The 22,724-nt window shown below is 45.4% G+C and overlaps 1 protein-coding gene across 1 annotated transcript in view; it reads left to right on the forward strand.

The window, feature by feature from the left end:
• The first annotated feature begins 158 nt into the window (after positions 1-158).
• RABEP1 (rabaptin, RAB GTPase binding effector protein 1) overlaps positions 159-22,724 on the forward strand; it is a 101,954-nt gene continuing 79,388 nt past the window's right edge. Inside the window, exon 1 of the mRNA XM_075014039.1 lies at positions 159-302. Within this exon, the coding sequence (XP_074870140.1) occupies positions 269-302 (34 nt within the window). The 5' untranslated portion in view covers positions 159-268. The remainder of the gene's footprint in view (positions 303-22,724) is intronic.

Genomic DNA, 22,724 nt, shown 5'->3' on the forward strand with positions numbered 1-22,724 from the left:
CTCCACTCCAGCCAGGCCCTCATCTCCCCCTCTACTTGATCCCAGGAAGCGGCATTTACCCTTCACGTCTCCCGCCCGGCCCCGCGCCTCTCCCGTGGCCTCCCGGGTCAGGCCAGGCGCCTGCGCGCCGCTGCGCCCGCCCCCTGCCCGCTGTCAGGATGAGGCGGAGGCTCGGCCCGGCAGCTCCAGTGTCTCGCAGCGGCTCTTGGCGTAGCGGTTTCGGGCCCGGCGCCGCTGCCTGAGGGGAGCAGGGGGCGCTGGTGGAGCCATGGCCCAGCCCGGGGCTGCGCCGCACACAGACGGTAAAGGAGCCGCCCGGCTGAGGCCAGGCGAGGCGGGCGCGGCCTGTGGAGCCCGAGCTCGCCTAGGGGGCCGCACCGATAGGAGGGGCGTGGAGAGTGGGGCCGGGGCGAGCAGCGGGGAACGGGTCAAGGCTCGAGGGACAGGCCGTGGGGAGATGGTAGGGTGGGGGCAGGGGTGTAACAGGCCCTGGAGGAGGTGGTGGGGGACTGGGATTGACGGGCCCTGGAGGAGGTGGTGGGGGATTGGGGTTGACGGGCCCTGGAGGAGATGGTAGGGTGGGGCATTTCCCTGGGGGGATGTTAATGAGCAGGGGGCCATTTCCCTGCGTTTGGGAAGTGAAATACCCCCGGGAGTGCTGGCGTGGGGGTATTTCCATGGGATGGGGGCTAATTTTTTCTGCCTATGGGTGGTATAAATTTTGGTATGTGCACCTGAACCTCTTGTGGATGGCTGCCTAAGCGCTCATCTTACATGGAACATGTGAGTGGGTGGGATCTGAGAGGTCCTGGGGAAATGCTAATGCAGCAGACAGGGATTTCCCTGGCTTGGCAGGGTGAATGACAGGCCCTGGGGAGAATGCTAGTGAGGGGGCATTTCCGTGGAATGGTTGGGATGACAGGCACTGGGGAGATGCAAGTACAGGGGAAAGGCACTTCTCTGGGATGTCTGGAGAGAGAGGCCCTGGAGGAAGGGCTTGTGGAAATGTGGGGTCATTTTGCCTGAGGGAGGAGAGAGTGACAAGATGTGCATGGAGATATTTATTTATCAGGTTTACCTAGGCAGAGTTTGTTTGGAGGGTATTTATTCTGATGAAGAGGTGAACCACTCTCACCTGGGTACTTACTCATGAGGTAGGAAGTAATAGATCCTGCAGTGATGCTTATTGAGGGAAAGAGGTCATGTACATGGACATTTCGTGTAGGATGTGCCAGGCCATACAGGAAGGTGCTTAACTTATGAGTGGGGGTACTTTTCTAGGGCAAGAGTGTAAAAGAGGAGTGACAGCATGCCACAGGATTGTGCTTGTCTACCAAAAGTTATTTATCAATCAAGAACCCATGCCGAGTTAATCAGAGGGTGGTGCTTATTCTAAGTGGGACATTTACTTGGGCAGGAAGATGGGTATGTGTTTGTGAGAACCTCAGTAAGAGCATAAGAATGGCAAAACTGGGTCAGACCAATGATCAGTCTTGCCCAATACGTTGTTGCTGGTGGTGGCATCTGCCAGGTGTTTCACTAGGAATGAACAGGGTGACAGTTTTAAGTGATCCATCCCCTGTCATCCAGACCCAGTTCCTGGAAATTCATGTCTTAATGGCACCCAGGGCATGAGGTTTCAGCCCTCACCATCTTAGCTAGTAGCTTATTGTTAGAACTATTCTTCATAAACTGATCAGATTCCTTTTTTGAACCCTTTTATGGTTTTGGCCTGCATAAGATCCCATGGCAGTGAGATCCACAGGTTGATTGTGTGCAGACATACTTCATGTTTATTTTAAATCTGCTACCTATTAATTTCCTGGTTCTTTATGTAGAGGAGTAAAATTTGGGGAGCAGGTTACTCACGCAGGCATTTCCTGATGGGGTGTGACACTTACTGCAGGGAGACTCTTATCTCAGGGACAAGGGTGTTATTTACCTGGGCGTGGGAAGAATTTCCCTGGAGAATTGGGAATTTGTGATAGACCTCACCTGAAAATTTATATGGCATGAGCTATTTGTCTGTTTTGGGAGGTGGAATGGCATATATTGCAGGGAAATAGTTATGAGGGGTGGTACTGAATTTCTGTGCAGGGAAAGCATGGAGTAGGACATGAGAGACTCAGTATGGAGATGGCTATCGTGAGGTTGATTATCAGTTGAACTAGACAGAAGAATCATAGGGAGAAATAAAAGATTGTGTGAACATTGTTGTGAGGGGTAGATGTTTGTTTGGTTTTATGGGACATGGGTGGATAGACATCATAGGGAGCCACTTACCTTCTGCTATGAAAATCCTTGTGGGAGATAACTACTGATTTATGGTGGTGTGTATCTAGGGAATTACGTTTTAGTGGATGGGGGTGGGAGGTCTGCTGATGCAAGAAGGCCCTTATCCTATGGGGAGGGCCAGGTCAGTTTACCTGTCAAAGTTTAAGTAATGTGACAGATACTAGAGAAGGATATGTGTATAGGGAATGGGGTGTTTGCATTGTTTTCCCTTAAAGGTGAATTGCATACTTCAGGATTTTTGCCCTTCTAAGGTGGCTTGTGAGTGTTCACCAGTTTGTATGGAGTTGTGTGGTAAGATTATTTTATGTTGAGATTTGTGGGGCAGACTGTTTTCCTCTGTCCAGTTGTTGTCATAGGAGTGCTAATTTGAAAGGGTAGATATTAGGGGTGTGAGAATGTTTTGGTGCAAATAATCAAGAAGAATAGTTTACATTGAAACCTGCCTTATTGGGTCCTTTCATGGGCTCTTTAAAAATCTGTTGCATAATGAATGTAATTTTCTAGTGTTGCATGTGTGTGTAAAACGATACGTAACATTAATAGGTATAGTTTTTTTTCAAATGGTTGCAGACTAGGGATACTTCCAGTTAGCTGTGGGTGTTGGTGTGGATTTCGCTGTGTATTCTCTGGAGATGAAGAGCAGCAGTGTTTCTCTAAGTCTTTTCTTTTGTTATAAGACCTACTAACTCATTGCTATGACTGCTGTTTTTGCTCTTTCAGAGTAGCCTGTTGGGGGATGTGCAGCAGACCCATGCACTTGCAAATGTTTGTTGCTTCTGTACAGTGTTTTGTCCTTCACTACATCTGCTGCTGTTTTGTTGCTTCTGAGCAATGTTCATCTGTGGTGACAGTAAATGTGTATGAAGCTTTGGTGATTTGATAGTTTGATTTTATGAAGTGAAAATAATACTGGTCTCCTCTGTTTTACTCCACCTGCTTTAAGAAGAGAATAGATAAGTGCTTGGAATAAAAAATAATGGGTATTAGATAGATTCCAGAAGTGGCTGGTTTCTTTTCATATCGTGGTACTCAGAAATGGGCTTGCCTGCCTTCTTCAGCAGAGGAAGGAGTATTTCCTATATTTTTCTCTGCCCTGATGATTATTAAGCTGCTGCTCTCAACAACTTATGTTTTATTTTTAAATTGTCTGCTGAAAGGTGAGTCATATACAAGTTCTCCAGTATTTTTTTGAACATGAAGAAAAATGTTGGAGAAGGAATTATTTAGTATTTTATTCAGTTACTTATATTGAATATGCTGCTTGGAAGGACTGTCATAAACTTTATTGGTCTAAAGCAGATTAAAACTTTATTGATGTATGTGGGGAAAAAATAGGAAAAGTGCATTCTTTTCTTTGAGGTGCATTCTTTTTCTTCCCAGCTTTTGATAATTAGTAATGTTCATTGCAAACACCTCTTGGATATGCAAAAGAAAACCCTGTTCATTTTGTGGTATTCAGAAAAGTGTAAAGGCAGTCTTGAAAACTGCATTTAAGGGCAACACGTGAGTAAGTTTATTCCATGTTTTCCTCCAAATTCATAAATAAATAGGTCAAAGAAGATGTCTGACTGTCTAGAAGAATACATAAGAAAAAATGGATGTCAAACCTCTGCCTCTTTAGTAATTTAGGTTGGCAGAGAAGTTGAATTACCTCTTTAATTCTTTTCTTCAGGTTCATATACTTTCCATGTGATAGCAATCACAAAAAGGCTAAATTGGCTGCCAGTGTTGCTTTGTGCAGTGTGCTGTCAACTGAGTCTTTAGTTAATGATTTGAACCTGCTCTACAGGTTGGTTTGTACTCCTCTTATTTTGTATCGGTCAAGGAGTATTTTTGACATTTTAATGAATCTCTGTACTGCTGTATAGATTGTTTGGAGTTTGTGTGAGGAATGGTAATCAATACCTTGTTGGTTTATTTGTTTCAGAGATGTTGAGCATCCAGAACTCTTCTGACTTCATTCACTGATGGGTGCTGATCACCTCTGAAAAATCAGGCTATCTGTCACGAAACTAAACTTTCAGACAACTTTTTTTTTTCTGTTTGAATATTTAGGCCCTAACAAAGGTCCTATATTCATGTCTGTAAAATGCTTTGATTAAAGTAGTGTGTGTATGTGTGTGTGTGTGTGTGTGTGTGTGTGTATATACACATAGAGAAGGGGAGAGAGAGAGGGAGAATGCTGATACTTAGCAGTTCCCTATAAGGCTGTTTAATGTTAGGTTTTTAATGATTTATATAGGTGCCTTCACTTATTTTAAAAGTATACTAGCAGATGGAATTGATGTTTCTTTGTTAGAGTTCTTCTGTTGATATGTTTCCCCTGATAATTAGTTATACTGAATGGAAAGTTCAGCTGCTAAATCCAGGAGATGCTTGCTCTAATGCCTGTGTTTAATCTGGTAGATACATGTCTCTTTCCTGGTGGTCAAAGATTACATTGGCTCTCATCAGAGGAGCCCGCTCAGTGCCAGGTCATGACCGATCTTGCTGTAGTGAGTTTAGTGACATCAGTAGCAATCCTGACCCTCCACACTGACAATCTAACTTGTGGCCCTCACAAAAAATTGAGAAACGCAGTTGTAGTTTTCACAGGTCACAAAGGCCAGACATAAGTCACTGTAAGAGGGGTCTCTAAATAGCCCATGGGAAAATCAATGCCATGTTTTAAGTCCTAAATATTATCTACATTTTCAATGCTGTTAGGAAAAGAGCTTGAAACAGGCTTTTAAATATGGAAGTTGAGAAAAGCATTAATGCTGCAGGGCCATTTGAATGGAATAGACAAGGATAAGAGCTTGGGTATTTGGGATCCAAAAATAATTATTATAGAGATAATAGTGGCATACAAGAGTGAGAGAGCTCTGGCTGAGGGTGTAGGCTTAAGGTTGGGGCTGGGAATGAGAGGCATAAGACTGGGATAAAGGGTGCAGGGATGTGAGCGCTCTTGGCTATGGGTGCAGGCTATAGGGTGAGGTTAGTTTAAAGTGCTTGGGGTGGAGGAAGATGCTCCAGGGCTGTTAAAAGAAGAAAGGAAATATCCCAGTTTCTCCCATCACAGTAGCACCTGTACTGGGTGGGAAAAGGCACTTCTCCCCACCATGGCAGCTCCAGAGCAGAAGGATAGGCACCCTTCCCATGCGCTGCCGGGTTTGAGCTGGGGCTGGGTTGAAGCAGGGGGAGGCATGTCGGGGTGGGCTTTTGTGGCTGAGTTCGGGCTGGCACTGGCTTCAAGTTGTCCCTCCCCCAGTCATGGCAAGTTGGGGCCTGCGAATGGGGTGGCCCTCCCCCACCTGCTGCTGGTCTCCAGGCAGGTTCCTTGAGCACCTGAGTGGTGCTAAATAGGCAGCTATGCAGCGAAATTGGGCTGTGAACCTATTTTTTAAGTTCTTAATAATTAGCCTGTCTGGTGGCCTGAAGGCAAATTATAACATGCTTTCACACCACATAAAGTGAATCTCTCTGTTACACTAGAAAACTTCTAAATATGGATGTTCTGTGCTGCTTCCTGGCTACCTTTTCCCTCACTATGTCTGAGAGTAGTGCAGCTTTAGCAGGTACTGTGCTTCCCTGCTGGGTGGTGCTCCAAGATGTCAGTCATATCCCCATTAGGCAGAATGGACTCAGCACAATGGGAGAAAGTGGGTAAGTAATGCTGACAGAATCAGAATGCTCTAGCTCCAGCACTGGGAACCTTTTATGGGTCCGGAGCCACTGACCACAGAAAATCAGTCAGGGGCCACATACAAGTGATGGGAAAAACCACCAAACCGTCACTGACAACTCACTTCCCTCATGTTCCAGCTCTGAGGGCAGGCAAGTGCAGAAGGAGGGACTGAAGTTCAGGGCTTCCCCCCAAGACAGATTAACTCTTCTGGGGGAACTGGGATGTGGGTTCAGGGTTCAGTGTGTGAGAGGGAGCTGCTGGGGAGCAGGTGTGGGGTCTGGATGGGAGAGAGGCTGCAGGAGGGGGCTGCGGTGGGAGGGGTAGAGGAACAGGCAGAGGGTTGCCAAAGTGGGCTGGGTTTGAGGGATCTGGGTGGGAGGTGAGGTGCATAAGGAGGCTGGGACAGCAGTGGGGGGAAGTCAGGAGTGGCCTGGAGGTAAGCCATGTGAGCAGAAGGGAGGGTGCGAGGGGAGTATAGAAACAGAGAGGTCTGGATAGGAGAGAGAATATAGGAACAGGCTGAAGATGGATTTCTGGGCAGGAGGGTGTGCAGGAGCAGCGTGGGTAAGTCTAGGAAGGAGGAGTGGGCAGGAGCGGGGGTGCTTACCTATATACACCACCCCTGCTGCCCCCTCCTCTGGCTGGGGAAACAACTGTCCAAAAATAAAAAAGCCTTTCTAGGGAGCTTTTTCTCCCCCTGCTGCCAGGCACTGCCTCCTGCCACTCTGATTGGCTGGAATTCCAGCCAGTCAGGACAGCAGAGTAAGTCTATTTTGCAGACAGGGCTATGCTATGCTGTTGTTCCCCTGGGGGAGGAAGGAGGAGTGGGAGTGCAGCTTCCTCCCCCCAACCATATACCCGTCACAGCCCATGGGCCAAATCTGGTCACAGCTTGTCTGATCTGGCCTGTGAGGTGTGAGGCTCCCTCTCTACTGGGGTAGGGAGCCTGGGTGTCTGGATCCAGACAAGCATCAGCTCAGGTCTGGACAATGGGTCAGAGGTTCCCCACTCCTGCTCGAGCTGATTCAGGACAGAATTGGAAGAAGAAACAGGACTGTGGAGAGCAGCTGGCTCCCATATCCTTCTATTCACAGAATCAGATCCCTATGGAAGACCATCCAGAATGACTTCTGTGGCATCAGAAGGTTAATGATGTTGTTGCAGAAGTGCCATTACTGGCCCCTTTCTTGGTAGCTTTCAGGATCTTCCACATTAATCCTCTCCACTTGCAAAAGGGATGATTCGGCTTCTAGCCATCATCTGGTAAGACTAAGTTGTGTATAGTAATGAACATATAAAGTGATTGTTTGTGTACTAGGTTTTCACACCTTGAGTGAAGCCACTTTATTTTTCTCACATAGTATTAACATACCTAATTTAAGGGAACGTGATGAACATGAACATACTGAGAACCTAAACCTGAGTCTGTAAAGTGAATGAGTGTTCTCAGGCAAGATCTGATTTTTAAGCCTAATTCTTCGTTACCAATAAAAAATAGTTATAGAAATTCATGGGGCTTATCTGCATTTTTAAGCTGGTAGGGTATGTCTGTACAGCAAAACCAAAATGTGGTAACAAGTCTGAGTCTGGATCAACAGACTTGGGCTCGTGGAACTTGCACTATGTGTCTTAAAATAACTATGTAAATGTTGCAGCTTGGGCTGAGGTCCAGTCTTTGAAATACAGTGAGGGACAGGTTGGTCTGAGAGCCTGGTTGTAAGCGTTACCTGGACATCTACACTGCTGTATTTATCAGCTGAGCACAAGACCAAGTCAATTGAAGTAGGCTCTGTGCCTCACTGCTGCATTGTGGGGTTTTGGTGGTTTTGTTTGGCTTGGCTTGTTTTTGGCTTTTTGGACATACCCATATATATAATAGATTTACACAAAAGATACAGTATTGGTAGCAACCGTGCAGGTTTTACCATGTTACCCTCCTAATGTGAAATTGTGGGTTTTGCTATATAAAAACTCAATTTCCTATGGAAAGGGATCTTATTTTAAGCTTCTAAGAGGCTATGTATCTGACTTCTGATTGCCAAGGTGATGGTTTTCTGTTTTATTTGCTTTTAAAGATATTTTTAAAAACATTAAGTGATTCTGAAGTTACAGGAATGGTTGCAATTACTTGTACTGCATTAGTTTCTTTAATAGAATATGAATCAAGAAAACTGATACACACTTTATTACAAAATTATACTTTATTTTACAATTGCTGAAATCCTGAAGGATGAGGCTGATAGCATTGATAAGCAGAACTTGAGTAATATGCTGTCTTCTAATCCATCTAGGATAATAAAGTTGAAAGAACAGACACTATATAAATACCAAAGTCTATGTTTAAGGAGCATAACTGGGAATCCAAAGGTCTAGTTCTTCTGTGAGCAAGAATTGTGAAACACAATTAGAGAACTGCCTTGAGTACCTGAAATAGTGGCTGCTGACCTAATAGTACTAGTCTCTTCAAGTTTCACTTTTTGTATAAATAATTTGTGTCATATAACCTTAGTCTTGGTATGGTCAGTAAAGCATGATGTTGAATTATTAGTGGAAGCAGAAATGTATCCTTGGAAACTTCTTTCTAAACCGATTTTGATGTCAAAAGAAGAAGCAGCAAACTGCACTTACAGTTCTTACCTATGATATATTACTTTGCCTTTTAAAACTTACTTAATTCTTGTCAGCCCTGAAAACTGAAGTCCACTGTTGATCAGTATCACAGGGAAAATATATAGAAGTGCCGCATTAAGTATCTTTATTTGTATGGTGTTGCTAGTTTGCATGGTGGTTTTGCAAGCACAGTTATGATCTGCTTCCTTCTCCTAAAAGCTTGTCATCTACATAAGGTATGCCATATCTTCACAGCTTATCTTTCTCTGTCCAGCCGCTTCCAGCCCCAGACTTTTCCTTTGAACAATACTCTGACTCTTAGGCTCTGTCTAGACTACAGAGTTTTGTCGACAAAACCTGGAGAGCATCCAGATTGCGAAGCGCATTCTGTGGACAGAATGGAGTGCTTTTGTTGACAGCCAACCCTTGCTCGCCAGGAGGAAGAACACCTCTGTCGAGAGACATCTGTCGGCAAAAGGTGGGTCTGGATGCCATACAGATGCCCTAGTGGACACCCTGTCCGCGGTAATCAGCATTCTATGGTTCCTGCCTCCAACCCTTAAACCCCGTGGCAGGAAGCTGAGAGCACAGGAGCAGTGGAGCTACATGATGCAGTCCCCCGTGCCCTCACAGCTGCACCTTTGCTCTAGAGCAGAAACATGACAGAGGAGCAGGGAGCCTGAGACCCACCCAGCTCTTCACAGGTGCGGCTTCAGAGATCCCTGGATTCACCTTGGATTTTAAAGAGGCAGACTCCCTCCTCCAGTAGGGCAGAGATCCAAGTCTTCTTGCATTTCTGGGCAGAGGGGGAGACCTTACAAGACTCCAAGATCTGCTGCAGAAATGTGGGTATTTACAGCCAGATGGTTGATGCACTTGCCCAACAGGGCTACCCCCGCCATATCTTGGAGCAAGTGTGGGCAAAAGTAAAAACTCGTGTGGGGGTATGTCAGGGCCTGAGATGCAGTGGGATGCTTGGGGCAGAACCATCATCCTGCCTGTACTACCAGGAGCTCCACCGCATTCTGCGGGGGAGGGAGAGTGCCTTGCCCCCAGGGCTGACCTTCGACTCAGGACTCGAGGGCCCCCCCCCCCGCCCCCAAGGGGCAGAAAGCCAAGGAGGAGAAGGACCAGCCAACAGAGGACAAACACCCCCAGGAGCCAGACTTTGAGAACAGCAGCCTCATCATCACCCTAGACCCACTCCCTGACAGCCATACAACCTCTTGGGCCTCCTCTGAACTCGGAGAGGGTCCCTCTGGTGAGTGCCTTGTGTGTCACACACCCCAGAGCGTGGGAGAAGGGTGCAGATTGAGCATGTTGTGAGTGTTGCAGGGATGGCTCAGGCAGGATTTCATGCTACAGTCCCAGCATGTGGAATCACATTCAGTGGCAGTGTGTACCATCTGGACTGAGCAGGCAGCATCCCCCAGGCTCATGGGAGGCTGGATGAGCATCAGGCCCCTGGGGTGGTGGGGTGGCTCTCCCAGCACCTGCTATGGCTGGAAGCAGCCTAATCATAAGGGCACCAACCTGATCCCAGGCACACCAGCGCATGTGGCAGATGGATATGCCCACAGGTGTGAGGCTGCACTTGCTCCCATGGTGGGAGGGGATCCCAAGGCCGACACCTCTTGGAGTCCTGCCCCACCCTCATGTTTGTGGTCTCCCAGCCCCCCAAGTCCAAGTTCTGAGGTCCCCCATCCCATTCCACACCTCCGTGACACTATACATAGTTCGCACATGAGCATGTGGAAAGTTTCACTGCACTTTTTTGTAAATAGTTTTCAAATGCTCTGTTTTTCTTAAATGTCACTTTTTTGTTCACGTTGAAACCCAGTTAATTGTTCACCACACATGTCCATGTTTATGAAGCAGGGCTCAGAGAGAGGTAAGGGGGTGAAGGGAGGGGTTGTGGTGAGGACAGGGTAGGGCTATGGACCCAAGACCTTTGCTGGGGAGCAGGTCTAGGGAGGGTTATTGGGGTCCTTGGGAGAAGCTCTCCCTCAGGGCCTCTTAGATCCGCAGTCCATCCTGATGGGCCTGGTGGATGGCGGCTGCACTTGGTGCATCATAGGCATGCTCTTCATGGCCAGATTCTGCCCTCACCCCCAGGATAGGAGAAAGGCCTCCCTCTTCCCTTCCATAGTGTTGTGCAGGACACAGCAAGCCCCAGCAACCTGGGGGATGTTGTGCTCTCCCATGTCGAGGTGGGTCAGCAGGCACCTGCACCATGCCTTGAGGTGGCCGAAGGCGCACTCGGTCTGCAGCTAGTGTCAGTTCACATGTTTGTTAAATTGTTCCTTGCTGGGGTTCAGCTGTCCAGTAAATCGCTTCATCAGCCAGGGCATTCAGGAGTAGGCTGCATCCCCCACGATGTAGACTGGCATCTGCAGCTGCGTGTTCCCAACTGCCAGCTCATTGCAGGGAATAAATGTGCCTGCCTCCAGCTTCTGGCACAGGCTGGAATTGCTGAACACTCAGGCATCATGCGTCCTGCCTGATGTATATGTCTGTGAACTGTCCACGGTGGTTGATCAGGGCCTGCAGCATCATGGAGAAGTAGTCATTCCAGTTGATGAGCTTGGCAGTGCGATGTTCCAGGGCACGAATCAAGATGTGGATCCGTTTGATGGCTCCAACAGAGTTCAGGAACCCCAGTGCAGTTGAGGTCCCCCAGACAAATGATCCTCCACAGCAGGATCAATGTGATGGCCCTGATGACTTGCAGAGGAAGGCAACCTGAACACACACAACAGGGACTAAGGAAGGTAGTTCCTGGGCCCTTGGTGGGTGGGTTCCTGTCGCCTTCCTGTCTGCTCCCTCCCATACTCTCTGGGATACCCCCTCTGAGTTCACCCCCGCCACCCAGCAACAGGGCTGTGTGAGGGTGGAGTGGTACGATCCCCTGGGAACAGGGCTTCTCCACCTACCCCCTATATTAATAAAAAATAGGAACCTTTTAGTTCTCACCTGGGTTGTCCACACAGGGGTATTGCAGTGTAGCACTTCAGCATTCAGTGCTTTTCACATCCCTATAGTCTGAACTGTGGGCAATGTAGACGTAACCATGGACTCTTGGCTACCATTTTCCACTCTTTGCAGTTTCTCGCCCTTGACCTTGGCAATTTCAGCTTCCACATTGATGGTCTGTCAGACCAGTTTGCTCAACTTCACCACTTCATTTGACCTTCAGTCTTGGATCTGCTCTCTCACAGACCATTTGACCTTGTGTTCACTAAATCCTGTCCTTCCTTTGGCCATTGCTGCTTCATTCCCTTATCTCATACAAACCATGCAACTATTATTTTCTAGCCCTTTTTCAACCTACAGTATATTGAAGTCCACAGCTCTTCTGTCTCCTGCTCTGTCCTCCACTGACTTTTGTAGAATCCTTCCTCTTTGGTCTCTCCACCCATCCATTTTGCCCTATTTTCACAATGGCAGGGCTGTCTTTCTAACATTGTCATGCCCTCAGCTTCTGCTTCTTCCGTTGCTGTTCCTTGGGATAAAACCCCATGACCACACAAACTTCCTCTGCTTCATGTTGTTTTTTTTTTTAAAAAAAGAGAAGCCAAACAGTCCTGCTTCTCTAGCTTCATTAGTTCTCAACTGCTTATTTGCAGCTTTTGATTGCCTTCTGTTTCTCAGTGACTTTACACAAACTCTTAACGAAAAATTAACAGGAAATACCGTCATCTCCCCACAGTTTTTCTTCTTTCTCCTCTCTTAATGATAAGGTCATCTGTTGGCTCTCCAGTCATCCTCCTTCATATGTCTTCAGGAGTTGGTTGTTTTTATCATTACAGATTGCAGTGTTTCATTGATGTTTGACTGCAGTTCAGTCTCACGTATGTTGTAAGGTTGACATGAATGTTAAATAATTTCTTAACTTTTCGGGATTTGATTGGGACAATGTTATTTAAGGTGTAAAAAACAGCAAAGTTAGGAAAGGTTCAAAACTGGATTGCTCCAGGAATATATGGAGTCTTTCACAGCTAGGGCTTAAATTTCAGTCCTTGGAATGACCAAGACACTAGCACCTAATGGTTGTTTGGTGACCGATGTTAAATCAATTGGCAGACTGTCTTCTAATAATATTTCACATTGAAAACCACCTTTTGGAATGGGAGGGGAATGGTGGTTCTGAGCGCACAGTCTGGAAGACCGGAACTTCTTAAATCTTTGTTGGCTCCAAGCAAGTAACTGCTTCAGTTGTTTGGGTTTTTATTTATTTATTTTAAATCTCTAAATGGAGGTAATGCTTATTAAAGTATTCTTTCCTACACTTTTTTTTAAATTACAGAATTCTTAAGCTGCCAGTATACATATGACTTTTTCCACACAAGCAGGCCACATAAAATTTCTTGGGAGACAAAGCAGGTCTTTGCCCATGAAAGCTTATGCTCCAAAATATCTGTTAGTCTATAAGGTGCCATAGGACTGCGTGTTGTTTAGGGAGACAGTGTTTCTCTTAGTGATGTCCACTTATGTAAATTTGTTATGCCAGGAAAAAAATAGTTATAGGTAGAGAGACACAGGAAGAACAGGGGTGAACAAACTTTTTATGTTGCACCTCCTTTTTTGGCCCAGCAATTAATTGGGGCACCCCCAACCTGTGGGAGGACCACAGGAAGGGATGCTGGGGGAGGGACATTCTGAAAGGCAGTGGGATGCTTGGGAGCGTGGTGCTGGGAGCCTGCAGGGGGTTGCCTGAAGGGGAAGGGGGTCTTCTCAGGGAGGACCCGAGGAGGGATACCAAGAGAGTACCTCGTCAAGCTGGGAACTAACCAGCTGCCCCTGCTGCTTGATTCAGGGCCTCTGTGCACTCTGATTGGCCCAGTTATGGTGGGGGCGGATATTCTCATGGCAACACAGCTGCGGAGGCCTTGTGGGAGTAGGCAGAGGGCTGGCGATTCAGCAGAAGGTGGCGGGGAGGGGCAGCAGAGCCGAGCATGCTACACCCCCCACCTTACAAAATGTTGTGTCGCACACTTTGCGCACCTGTATAGTACAAGATAACTGTTTTAAAATAGAAGAGAAAATTGGTATCTCAGGAGATTCCATTAAATATATAGCTGTTTAATTGCCAGGCTCAGCGAACAGCCGTATTTTAAATAGAAGATAACTGTGGCCACACTAAGGGAGTCCACCAGTTTAAATATATTGATACAAATATATATGGGTGCAAAAACATGGTAGGAGTATTTGCTTCATGGTGCAAGATTTAACTATGTGCACAGGTTACTCCCAGAAAGAGACAGTGACGATGGGTTTAGGGTGATAGAGGCCATTTAAGGATTTCATAAATCCCATTTGTAAGGGAGTCTGTACTACAGTTGGAAAGATCTTGAGAGTTTTTTTTCTCAATAGTTTTAAAAATGCACATGCTTAACATATGGGACTAAATTAATCATCCCAATAAATAAAATTTCTCATGTCAGAGGAGAATTTTTGTCATGTCAGCTGTTCAGAAGAGTAGGGCATGGGACTTGCAGGGACATAGTCCACTTTATTATCAAATGTAGGAAAGTTACAGGGATGGACGTGTGTGCACACAGACAGAGTGTACCCTCCATTTAATGGACTAACGGGGTAGGGGGTGTCTTATTCCTTAAAGTCTGTTAAATGAAAGGGTTTACTGTCTCCCCTCTCCTGCTCTCTCACCTTGCTGTGCGCAACTGTAGCTGCCTTGCTTCATGCAGTTAGAGGCACCTTGCTGTGTGCTGCTGGGGCGCCTCACTGCGTGCGGCTTGAAACATACATGGCTGAGCTGCTGCCCTTGGCTAATGGTGCCTCGCTGCACATGGCTGCAGCTGCTTCATCATGTGTGGAGGTGCCCACCTTGTGCCACTGGAGGGGCCACCTCGAGGCCTGCAGAAGCTACCACCATCGTTGGGACCACCGTGCGTGCCTCCCAACAAGGTGCTGTCTGCAGTAGTCTCCTGCCTGCCTTTTTTTTTTTTTGTCAGTGGGGTTAAGGATTTAGTATTTTATGGACCCCAGCGAACTTCTAAATTGGCGTCTGTAATGTGGAGGGTTTACTGTATATTATTCTACGTAAGTTCGTATACTGCACTCATTGTCCTGGAATCTGTGCTGCTGCGTTTGCCAGACCATTTTAATCAGTTGTGTACTCACTGAGTAGTTAGCCTGAGGTAATAACATCTGTCAACTGCACACCTGTAAATTGATTTGCATCTTGTTGTTGATCTCATGTTTGCGGTGTCGAAAACTGTTAAATGCCTGGGGGAGATACCAATTTGGTTTAACTTCTGATGTTTTACAGTATTTCCAGATATGTAGAAGGGGAAGCAGTTGCTCTGCAGTGTTCTTAAATGTTTACTTGTCTTTTCTTTCTCTTTATTTCTCTTATCTTTGCCTATTGCTTTCTTGCCAGATTGTTGTTGGCCCCTTATTCCTTTTTCTATTCTCTTTGCATTTAACTCTCTTCCTTCGCTTATACTCTTCTATCTACATGCTCTCTCTCAAGTTACCATCTTTACTTTTCAAATAACAAGCATTCGTATGGCAACTTAGAGACCAACACATTTATTACCTTTCGTGTGTAAAACCCATTTTCTTGGATGAATGGAGTCGGGGGGGAGAAACAAAACCCAGGGTTTAAAGAGTGGGCAGCGGGGATGGTGGGGAGAGAGGTAGAAAGTGGGGAGGGGGAAAAGGAAAGGCTACCTGTCCCTGTTAGAACCAGTTAATGAAGCAAATTAAGAAAGATGTGTCCCTCTCCTGCAGCTATGCAAAGCTGGGGCAAATTTCCCCTGTAATACATAAGATAGTTAAGATCTCCGTTCAGGTCTAAGTTAAATGTGTCAAATTTGTAAATTAATTCCAATTCAGATGTGTCTATCTAATCTTTGTAAAATTCTGTTATGAAGAATAGCTACTTTTAAATCCATTATTGAATGTGCAGGGAAGTTAATGTGTTCCCCTTCAGGTTTATTCATATTCCAATTCTAGGTGTCAGATTTATGTCCTTTCATCTGTTGGTGCAAAGACTGGACAAACCAGACAGAGGATGTATATGACAGAAGGGCACTGCTGGCACATGATTGTATATATCACATTAGTGTATGTGCAGGTTTATGAGCCCTTGGTGATATGGTTATGTCCTGTGATGGTGCCACTAGTATATATATGTGGACAGAGTTAGCAATGGGGTTTGTTCCTGGGTTATTTTCTCTGGGGTATGGTGTGTGGCTGCTGGTTAGTGTTGCCTTGAGGTTGAGCTGCTGTCTGTGGATGAGGACTGACCTGTTATTCGAGGACTGTGAGAATGACGGATCATGTTTCAGTGTAGAGTGTCAGTGATTTTTCTGGAGGGCTTTAAGCTGGAGACAATAGGTGGTGACAAGTGATGTTCTGTTATTTTCCTTGTTGGGCCTGTCATGAATTAGGTGAGTTTTGGGTACTTGTCTGGCTCTGTCAGCCTGTTTACCACCGCATGTGGGAGTAAAGTTTTAAGAATGCTTGTAAGTGTTTGTCTGTGGTGGGATTGGTGCGGATACATTGGTATCTTAAGGCTTGTCTGTAGACAGTAGATTGTGTGGTGTGTTTTGGAGGAAAGCTGGAGGTATGTAGGTATGAACAGCAATCAGTGGTTTTCTGCTATAGAGGGGTGTTTATGTAGCAATCATTGGTTTGTACTGTATTGTCTAGGAAATGGATCTCTTGTGTGGAAAGGTCCAGGTTAAAGTGGATGAGCAGGTGGAAATTGTTGAAATCCCTAGAGTTCTTCAAGGGTCTCTTTATCATGGGTCCGCATGGTGAAGATGTCATTACTGTAGGATAAGTCGTGTTTATGTCTGTAAGGTGTCTTATTCTCTAAGACTGTCTACACTATAGCTATCTGTTGACAGAAGTTCCTGTTGGAAGATATCTTCCAACATAACTTCTGTCGACAGATTGTGGCCACACACAAACTGATTGCGCTGTCGACAGAGTGGCCAGACTACCTGGACGCTCTCTCAACAGAGTGGCCCACCGGAAGCACAGCAGACAGGGCTGCCTAGTGACTTTGAAGCCCTGTCCGTCGACAGAGGGCCCCCCGGAGCATCCACATGGCTTTTTTGTCAACAGATTCTGATGTGAAAGGCATTCTGCCTCATGGGGGAGAGGCAGAAGGCTGTCGGCAGAAGTGCCAAGTTCTGATGACAGAACGCATTTTTAGTGTGGACTCTCCATAGGTTTTATCAACAAAACTCTCCAGTGTAGATGTAGCCTAAGATGCCATGGGAGTGCTTGCTATTTATGAAGATACAGCCTGATACAGCTATCCCTCTGAGACATCTTTACTTTCATTTTTTAAAGTTCATTTTAAAGGGTGTTGGGTTCAACAATGAACTGCCCTTCCTCTATATGAAGCTTTTCTGAGGAGTCTTTTCAAGAATTTTGGTAGATTAGATTGTAGACCCAGTCTACATTTAGATAAATCTAGCTCAGGGGTATCCAACCAGCAGCCCATGGGCCAGAATCTGGCCTGCGGAGTCTTTTTTATCTGGCCTGCGATGCTCCTGTTTTTAGGCGCAGCTTGTGCAGGCCCCAGGTTGGGCCCCGATGCAGATGCAGTTCAGGCCCCAGCTCATGCAGATCCTGCTGCTCCTGAGCTGGAGGTGGCTCTGGTAAGTCACCGCACTCAGATTGTGCTGAGGGTGCCTGGCTCTGGGGGATTGGAGGGGAGGGCTGGTTTAAAGCAGGGATTTGGGGGGCCTGGCTCTGGGGTGGGGGGATTGGGTTAAAGGGGAAGGCTGGGGCTGCCTGGGTCTGGAGAGGGGAGGGGGAACTGGGGATTTTACATGTCTGAAAATTGTGGGTACTAGGGTATTTACATTTTTTTTAAAGGGGTACTTTATAAAAAAAAAATGGTTGAGAAACACTGGGGTAGAGCTCAGTTTAATCGGTAACAGTTGGCAGGAGGGATCTGGCTGTTAAATCATCAGTCCTGTTCTTCCAGCATTGCAGGGATCGGCTGCGATATCTGGGGCGTGGTTTGGGGGTATGAGGGGGTTTAAGGCTGGGAGCGGTTTGGAGGGTTTAAGCCGGGGGTGGGGGATGGTTTTGGGCTGCAAGGTGTTTAAGCCTGGGGCCGGGGGCCGGGGGGGGGGGCGTGGTTTGACCTATTTTATGTTCAGCCCCCAGAACATGTAAAAAATTGCCATGTGGCCACCTATGCAAAAAAGGTTGGTTACACCGCTAATCTAGCTAAAATGGCAAAACTATGAGAAGAACCTCAGGGTTTTTTGCTTGTATTTGGTTTTTTTTTTTGTTTCAGGAAGGGTCTTGACTTTTTATAAAACAGAGCACTTTAGATTGCATGTAGGAGGAGGGTAGAAGTCATTAAAGTGAGTAAATGTGAAGTTGACAATCTTCTTGCGGTTCTGTAGTTAGATGATACAGAGAGATCTGGTAGCATAATGAAAATGTAATAAATATATTCATATGTATGTGAATGATCATGAAATACAAAGCTGTGTATTTAACGTTACCTTAGGCTGCGCATACACTTAGGATGGCATGTGGGGTACACATGAGTTTCCAAATCCACATCGAGAGATATGGAAATTTGGCTTGTTTGGGGCTTTGTTGGCTTATGCTTGTTGGCTGGTATTTTGCTTGTAGTGTCATGCTACTTTGTGTGGGGAAAGAAAGGGGAGGCAAAGAGAGAGAGTTCAGAGGTGCACAGTGGGCCCACCAAAGTCCAAAACTGCATACTGGGGGATTTTTTAGGGAGTGGCTTATTTTGGCCTTGTTTTGAAATGGGACTAGCTTGTATTTTGTGTTTATTGTGAAAACTGAGGAAACTTATTTATAGAGCGAAAGTTGGCAACCCTGAGTTTTCTACATTGCTGTTCAGTGAGGCACTGCTCAGGTGAGTAGAGTACAGGCATACCGGAACCTAACAGTATATATCCTACATGGCTCTATGCACACTCATGCAGTACGTCCAACATCTACGTTGCTGTTTTTACCACTGTAGTGTCCCTCTGTCTGACCTTTTCCCTGCCTCCAAGAAGACTCTGAAATTGGGGAAAATTGGGGTCTAGATGGGTTTTTTGTGAGGCAGAGAGGCACCAGGCAAGGTCTCTGGCAGCTTCTTGCTGTTGGAGCATTTCTAGGTTTACCATATTTGACCTTTCAAATAAGAAGACACCCCTGAAAGGGACTGAATCTATGTGTATACTATAACACATTAATACAATGTGAGTTGGTAGATACTGATACAGATGTACTCCCTCTCAGGAGTGTCCTCTCTTTTTATGGTAACCCTAAGCTAGGAGTTGGCAACCAAAATAGCAAGAAGAGCCATTTTTTCCCAATTTGGCAAAAGACTCAATAATTCAAGAGCTGCAATGCATGTAAATACAAGACAGACCTTAATAAATAACAAAGCGTACTTTTTGTAGCCCCTACTTTAAGAACAGCGCAAGCGCAATGATTTTTAAGGTGGTACATATGTACTTCAAGACATTCACAAACTTTTGACATATTCTGTTTCCTCACACTTTGGCTATGTCTACACTAGTCAAAGACTTCGAAATGGCCATGCAAATGGCCATTTCGAAGTTTACTAATGAAGCGCTGAAATACATATTCAGCACCTCATTAGCATGCGGGTGGCTGCGGCACTTCGAAATTGACGCAGCTCACCACTGTGTGGCTCATCCAAATGGGGCTCCTTTTCGAAAGGACCCCGCCTACTTCAAAGTCCCCTTGTTCCCATCTGCTCGTAGGAATAAGGGGACTTCGAAGTAGGCAGGGTCCTTTCGAAAAGGAGCCCCGCCTGGACGAGCCACATCAATTTCGAAGTGCCGCTGCTGCCCGCATGCTAATGAGGCGCTGAATATGTATTTCAGTGCTTCATTAGTAAACTTCGAAATGGCCATTTGCATGGCCATTTCGAAGTTTTTGGCTAGTGTAGACATAGCCCTCGTGTGTTTGTACTACTGTCTTTCTGACTTTCACTCCCAAACCCCGTTGCTCTCTTGGGCACGGTAGGGGGAGTTATCCAACATTTCGAGATCACTTATCGTTTACTATTTAGATATGAGTTGTTCATTTTTGGGCTTTTAGACATTCACCATTTATTGAAAATAATCAGAAGGGATTTTTTTTTTTTAAACTTTGCAAGTATAGCATCGGTAGCCACAAAAGTCCTTAAAGATCTGCCTGCGGCCCTGCCCTAAGCCTTTCCTTGCTGCCTCCTTCTTTCCTGAGGGCCTTTCCTGGGTACAGCTACATACTGCAGTCTGCTTTTTCACTGTGGTATGTAGCTGCACATACCCAAGCTGCCTCCTCCAGTGTAGATGAGATCTTAGTTACAAAGCATTATAGTACTTGATGATTTAATAGGGTTCACTTAAAAACATTGATTGAGGTAGAGGAAGATTGTGCATTTGGTGGTCTTGATGAGACTTGGCTAAGGAAATCTGCTCAGTCTTAGTACTACAGAAAGAATACAATCAGTTTTGTTTCCTGCAAACTTTTAAAAAAAAAAACAAAAAAAACTTTAATTTGAGCCCCATAGTTTAGAGCAGCTGTCAAATCGGAAGTAGTGATCATATTTAAGGAAGGAAGGTTACCTGAAGGTGTTGACAGTATGTGGAAATAAGCATGATTCTTTAATAAGATAGGAAATGAAGGAATGAATGATGCTAATCTGCATGGACTGATTAACTTCCTGGAGATAGAAGTTGAAATATAGAAACTTAATGTGCAGCTGCTTATTTTGATAGTCATAAAAAATCTAGGCCTTTGTACACTACCTTTTTGGGAAATCTTTCACAGGTGGTAGCAACAATTTGAATACTAGTTTATGCAGGCAACTTGTGTTTTTCTTACTGTGCCACCTTTGCCTGCTCTGAGCTGGTCTGCACTGCATAAGAGCCGGGCAAAATATGGGTGGGCTGTGGGCTGAATATGGCCCACCAACCCACCAGATCTGGCCTGTGGGTGCAACAGGGAGCCTCAGGCAGGCTCCGTGCCTCTCCCCTGCACACACCACTCAGAAAAGCAGCTTCAGGGCCCTCGTTATTCAATAGCTACAAGCCCAGCTTTTCAATATGCATTTCAAGTGAACTAGAGTCCTGAAGAGTGTATTCACCACTCCCTTTAGTCTGTCAGACTGGTCTCCTGCGCTAACAGTGAAATTCTACATTTGAGTAGAAAGACATGCTAAACAGACAAACCAAATTCCTGCATCCCAGCCCTCTTCCCTAGGTCACAACTGCCTCCTTCACCTGTGTTTCCGCCACCACCACAGACTCCACACCCCCTCCTGTACCCCAGTCCCATACCCCAAACTCCTATCTGTTCCCAACCTCTATCCCAGATCACACACCTCCTCCATTAATATCATGGAAGAGTGTAGCCCTTGACTACTTTCCAAATTCTGGGTTAGTCCCCCCTGCCCCCCCCAAAATTATTTCCCACCCCGTAGTTAAAAATCACTATGGCCCTGTGTACACTAGCACTTTACTGATGGAGCAGAAAGTGGGTGATTTTTCTGAAAAAAGCTCATGTAAACAGGACTTTGGGTAAACATGGTTCACCAGAAGCTAGAATTTTGTGAGGAGTAAGGCTGGAGCAGTAATGGTCAGCAATTCTTGGACAAAAGTCATAGGAAGAATAAGATTTTTTCTGTTTGGTTTGATAAGGATCTGAGAGGCATCTGTTTTGTTTAGTTTTGTTTTATTTATTTATTTATTTCAGCACCTATGGTAGAAATGAACTACAGGGGAATTAAACTTAATTTAACATATTTCTTTAACAAGACCATGGACAGTGGAATGGGAATGTCTGCCCACACATATATCTTTTGATTTTTTTATTGCTTCTGTAAGTGTGAAGAAATAAAGAATTTACATGTATATTAGAAAAAGAAATACCAAAAATAAAATAGAAGCAGTCCTAATGCACTTTAAAGACTAACAAATATATTTATTAGGTAATGACCTTTCATGGGTAAGACTCACCTATTCAGATCTTACCCATGAAATCTCATTACTTAACAAATTTGTTCGCTTTTAAGGAGCTACACAACTTGTCTTTTGTGCAGGTGCAGACTAACACAGCTACCCCTCTTAAAGATAAAACAGATTTGTTAATGATTAAAGGAGGTGAAATCCATGAATGCCTTATTGAACTACTTGTAAAAACAAAGGTGCATTTAGCAAGAACAATAAATGGTAGAGAACTAGAAAATTAAGACCAATGCCTGCACATGTGATTATACATGTGGCTCATTGAACTAAATGGAACATTGTTCACTTGCATTAAGTTAAATATCAGTGTTTAAGTAGACTCCAATTAAGTTTTTAAGTTTTAGCTAGGTTTAACCAGAGTCCAGAATGGCTTAAAGATGATACTGTAAGATAGACAAAGAGGCTTTTATCAGAAAAGTGAAATGCAGACCTTTTAAATAGAGAAAAGCTTGGGAGATATTTTAGGTCTTAGCTTGGTTTTGTATTTCAAATATATGTGGGTTAGTAGTCAACATCAACTGGATTGTCCGAACTGGGAGGAAATCAGTGAGTAAGATCTGTGTGAGTGTGGCTACACTGTCCCTCCCTTTTGGAAGGGGCATGCAAATGTAGGCGATGAAATGCAAATGAGGTGTGGATTTAAATATCTTGGGTCACATTTGCATACTCATGCAGTATCTCAATTCTGGAAGAGCTGATTTTGAAAGCCAAAAAAACAGCTGTGTAGATGGGGTTCATGTGAAAGGAAACCCTGCTTTTGAAAGCACCCTTACCCACAGTGCTCTCCAGGCCAGGACTGCTGCAGACAAGAGCAGCTCTGACCAGACTGAAATGCCCGTGCTTGCAGAGTGCCCCAGGGGGCAAGCATGGATGGGCTGCTCTGACTGAACTGGAGCACCTCTCTTCTGTGGCAGCTGTTGCAGGGCTATTCAAGCCCCCATTGGTTAACAGTAACTGGTAAGCCTAATCTATTTAGGGTGAGATTTACTGGTTAACTGTTAACATCCCTAGCTCTCAGACACCTTCCCCCTCCTTCCGATATTCCTACAGCAGCGGTGGGGAAAATTGAAACATGGAGATATACCTGTCTCATAGAACAGGAGGGGACCTTGAGAACTCATCGAGCCCAGTCCTCTGCACTCCCAGCAAGACCA

This window comes from Carettochelys insculpta, chromosome 19 (genome assembly GCF_033958435.1).
Source record: "Carettochelys insculpta isolate YL-2023 chromosome 19, ASM3395843v1, whole genome shotgun sequence".
Lineage (NCBI taxonomy): Eukaryota > Metazoa > Chordata > Testudines > Carettochelyidae > Carettochelys > Carettochelys insculpta.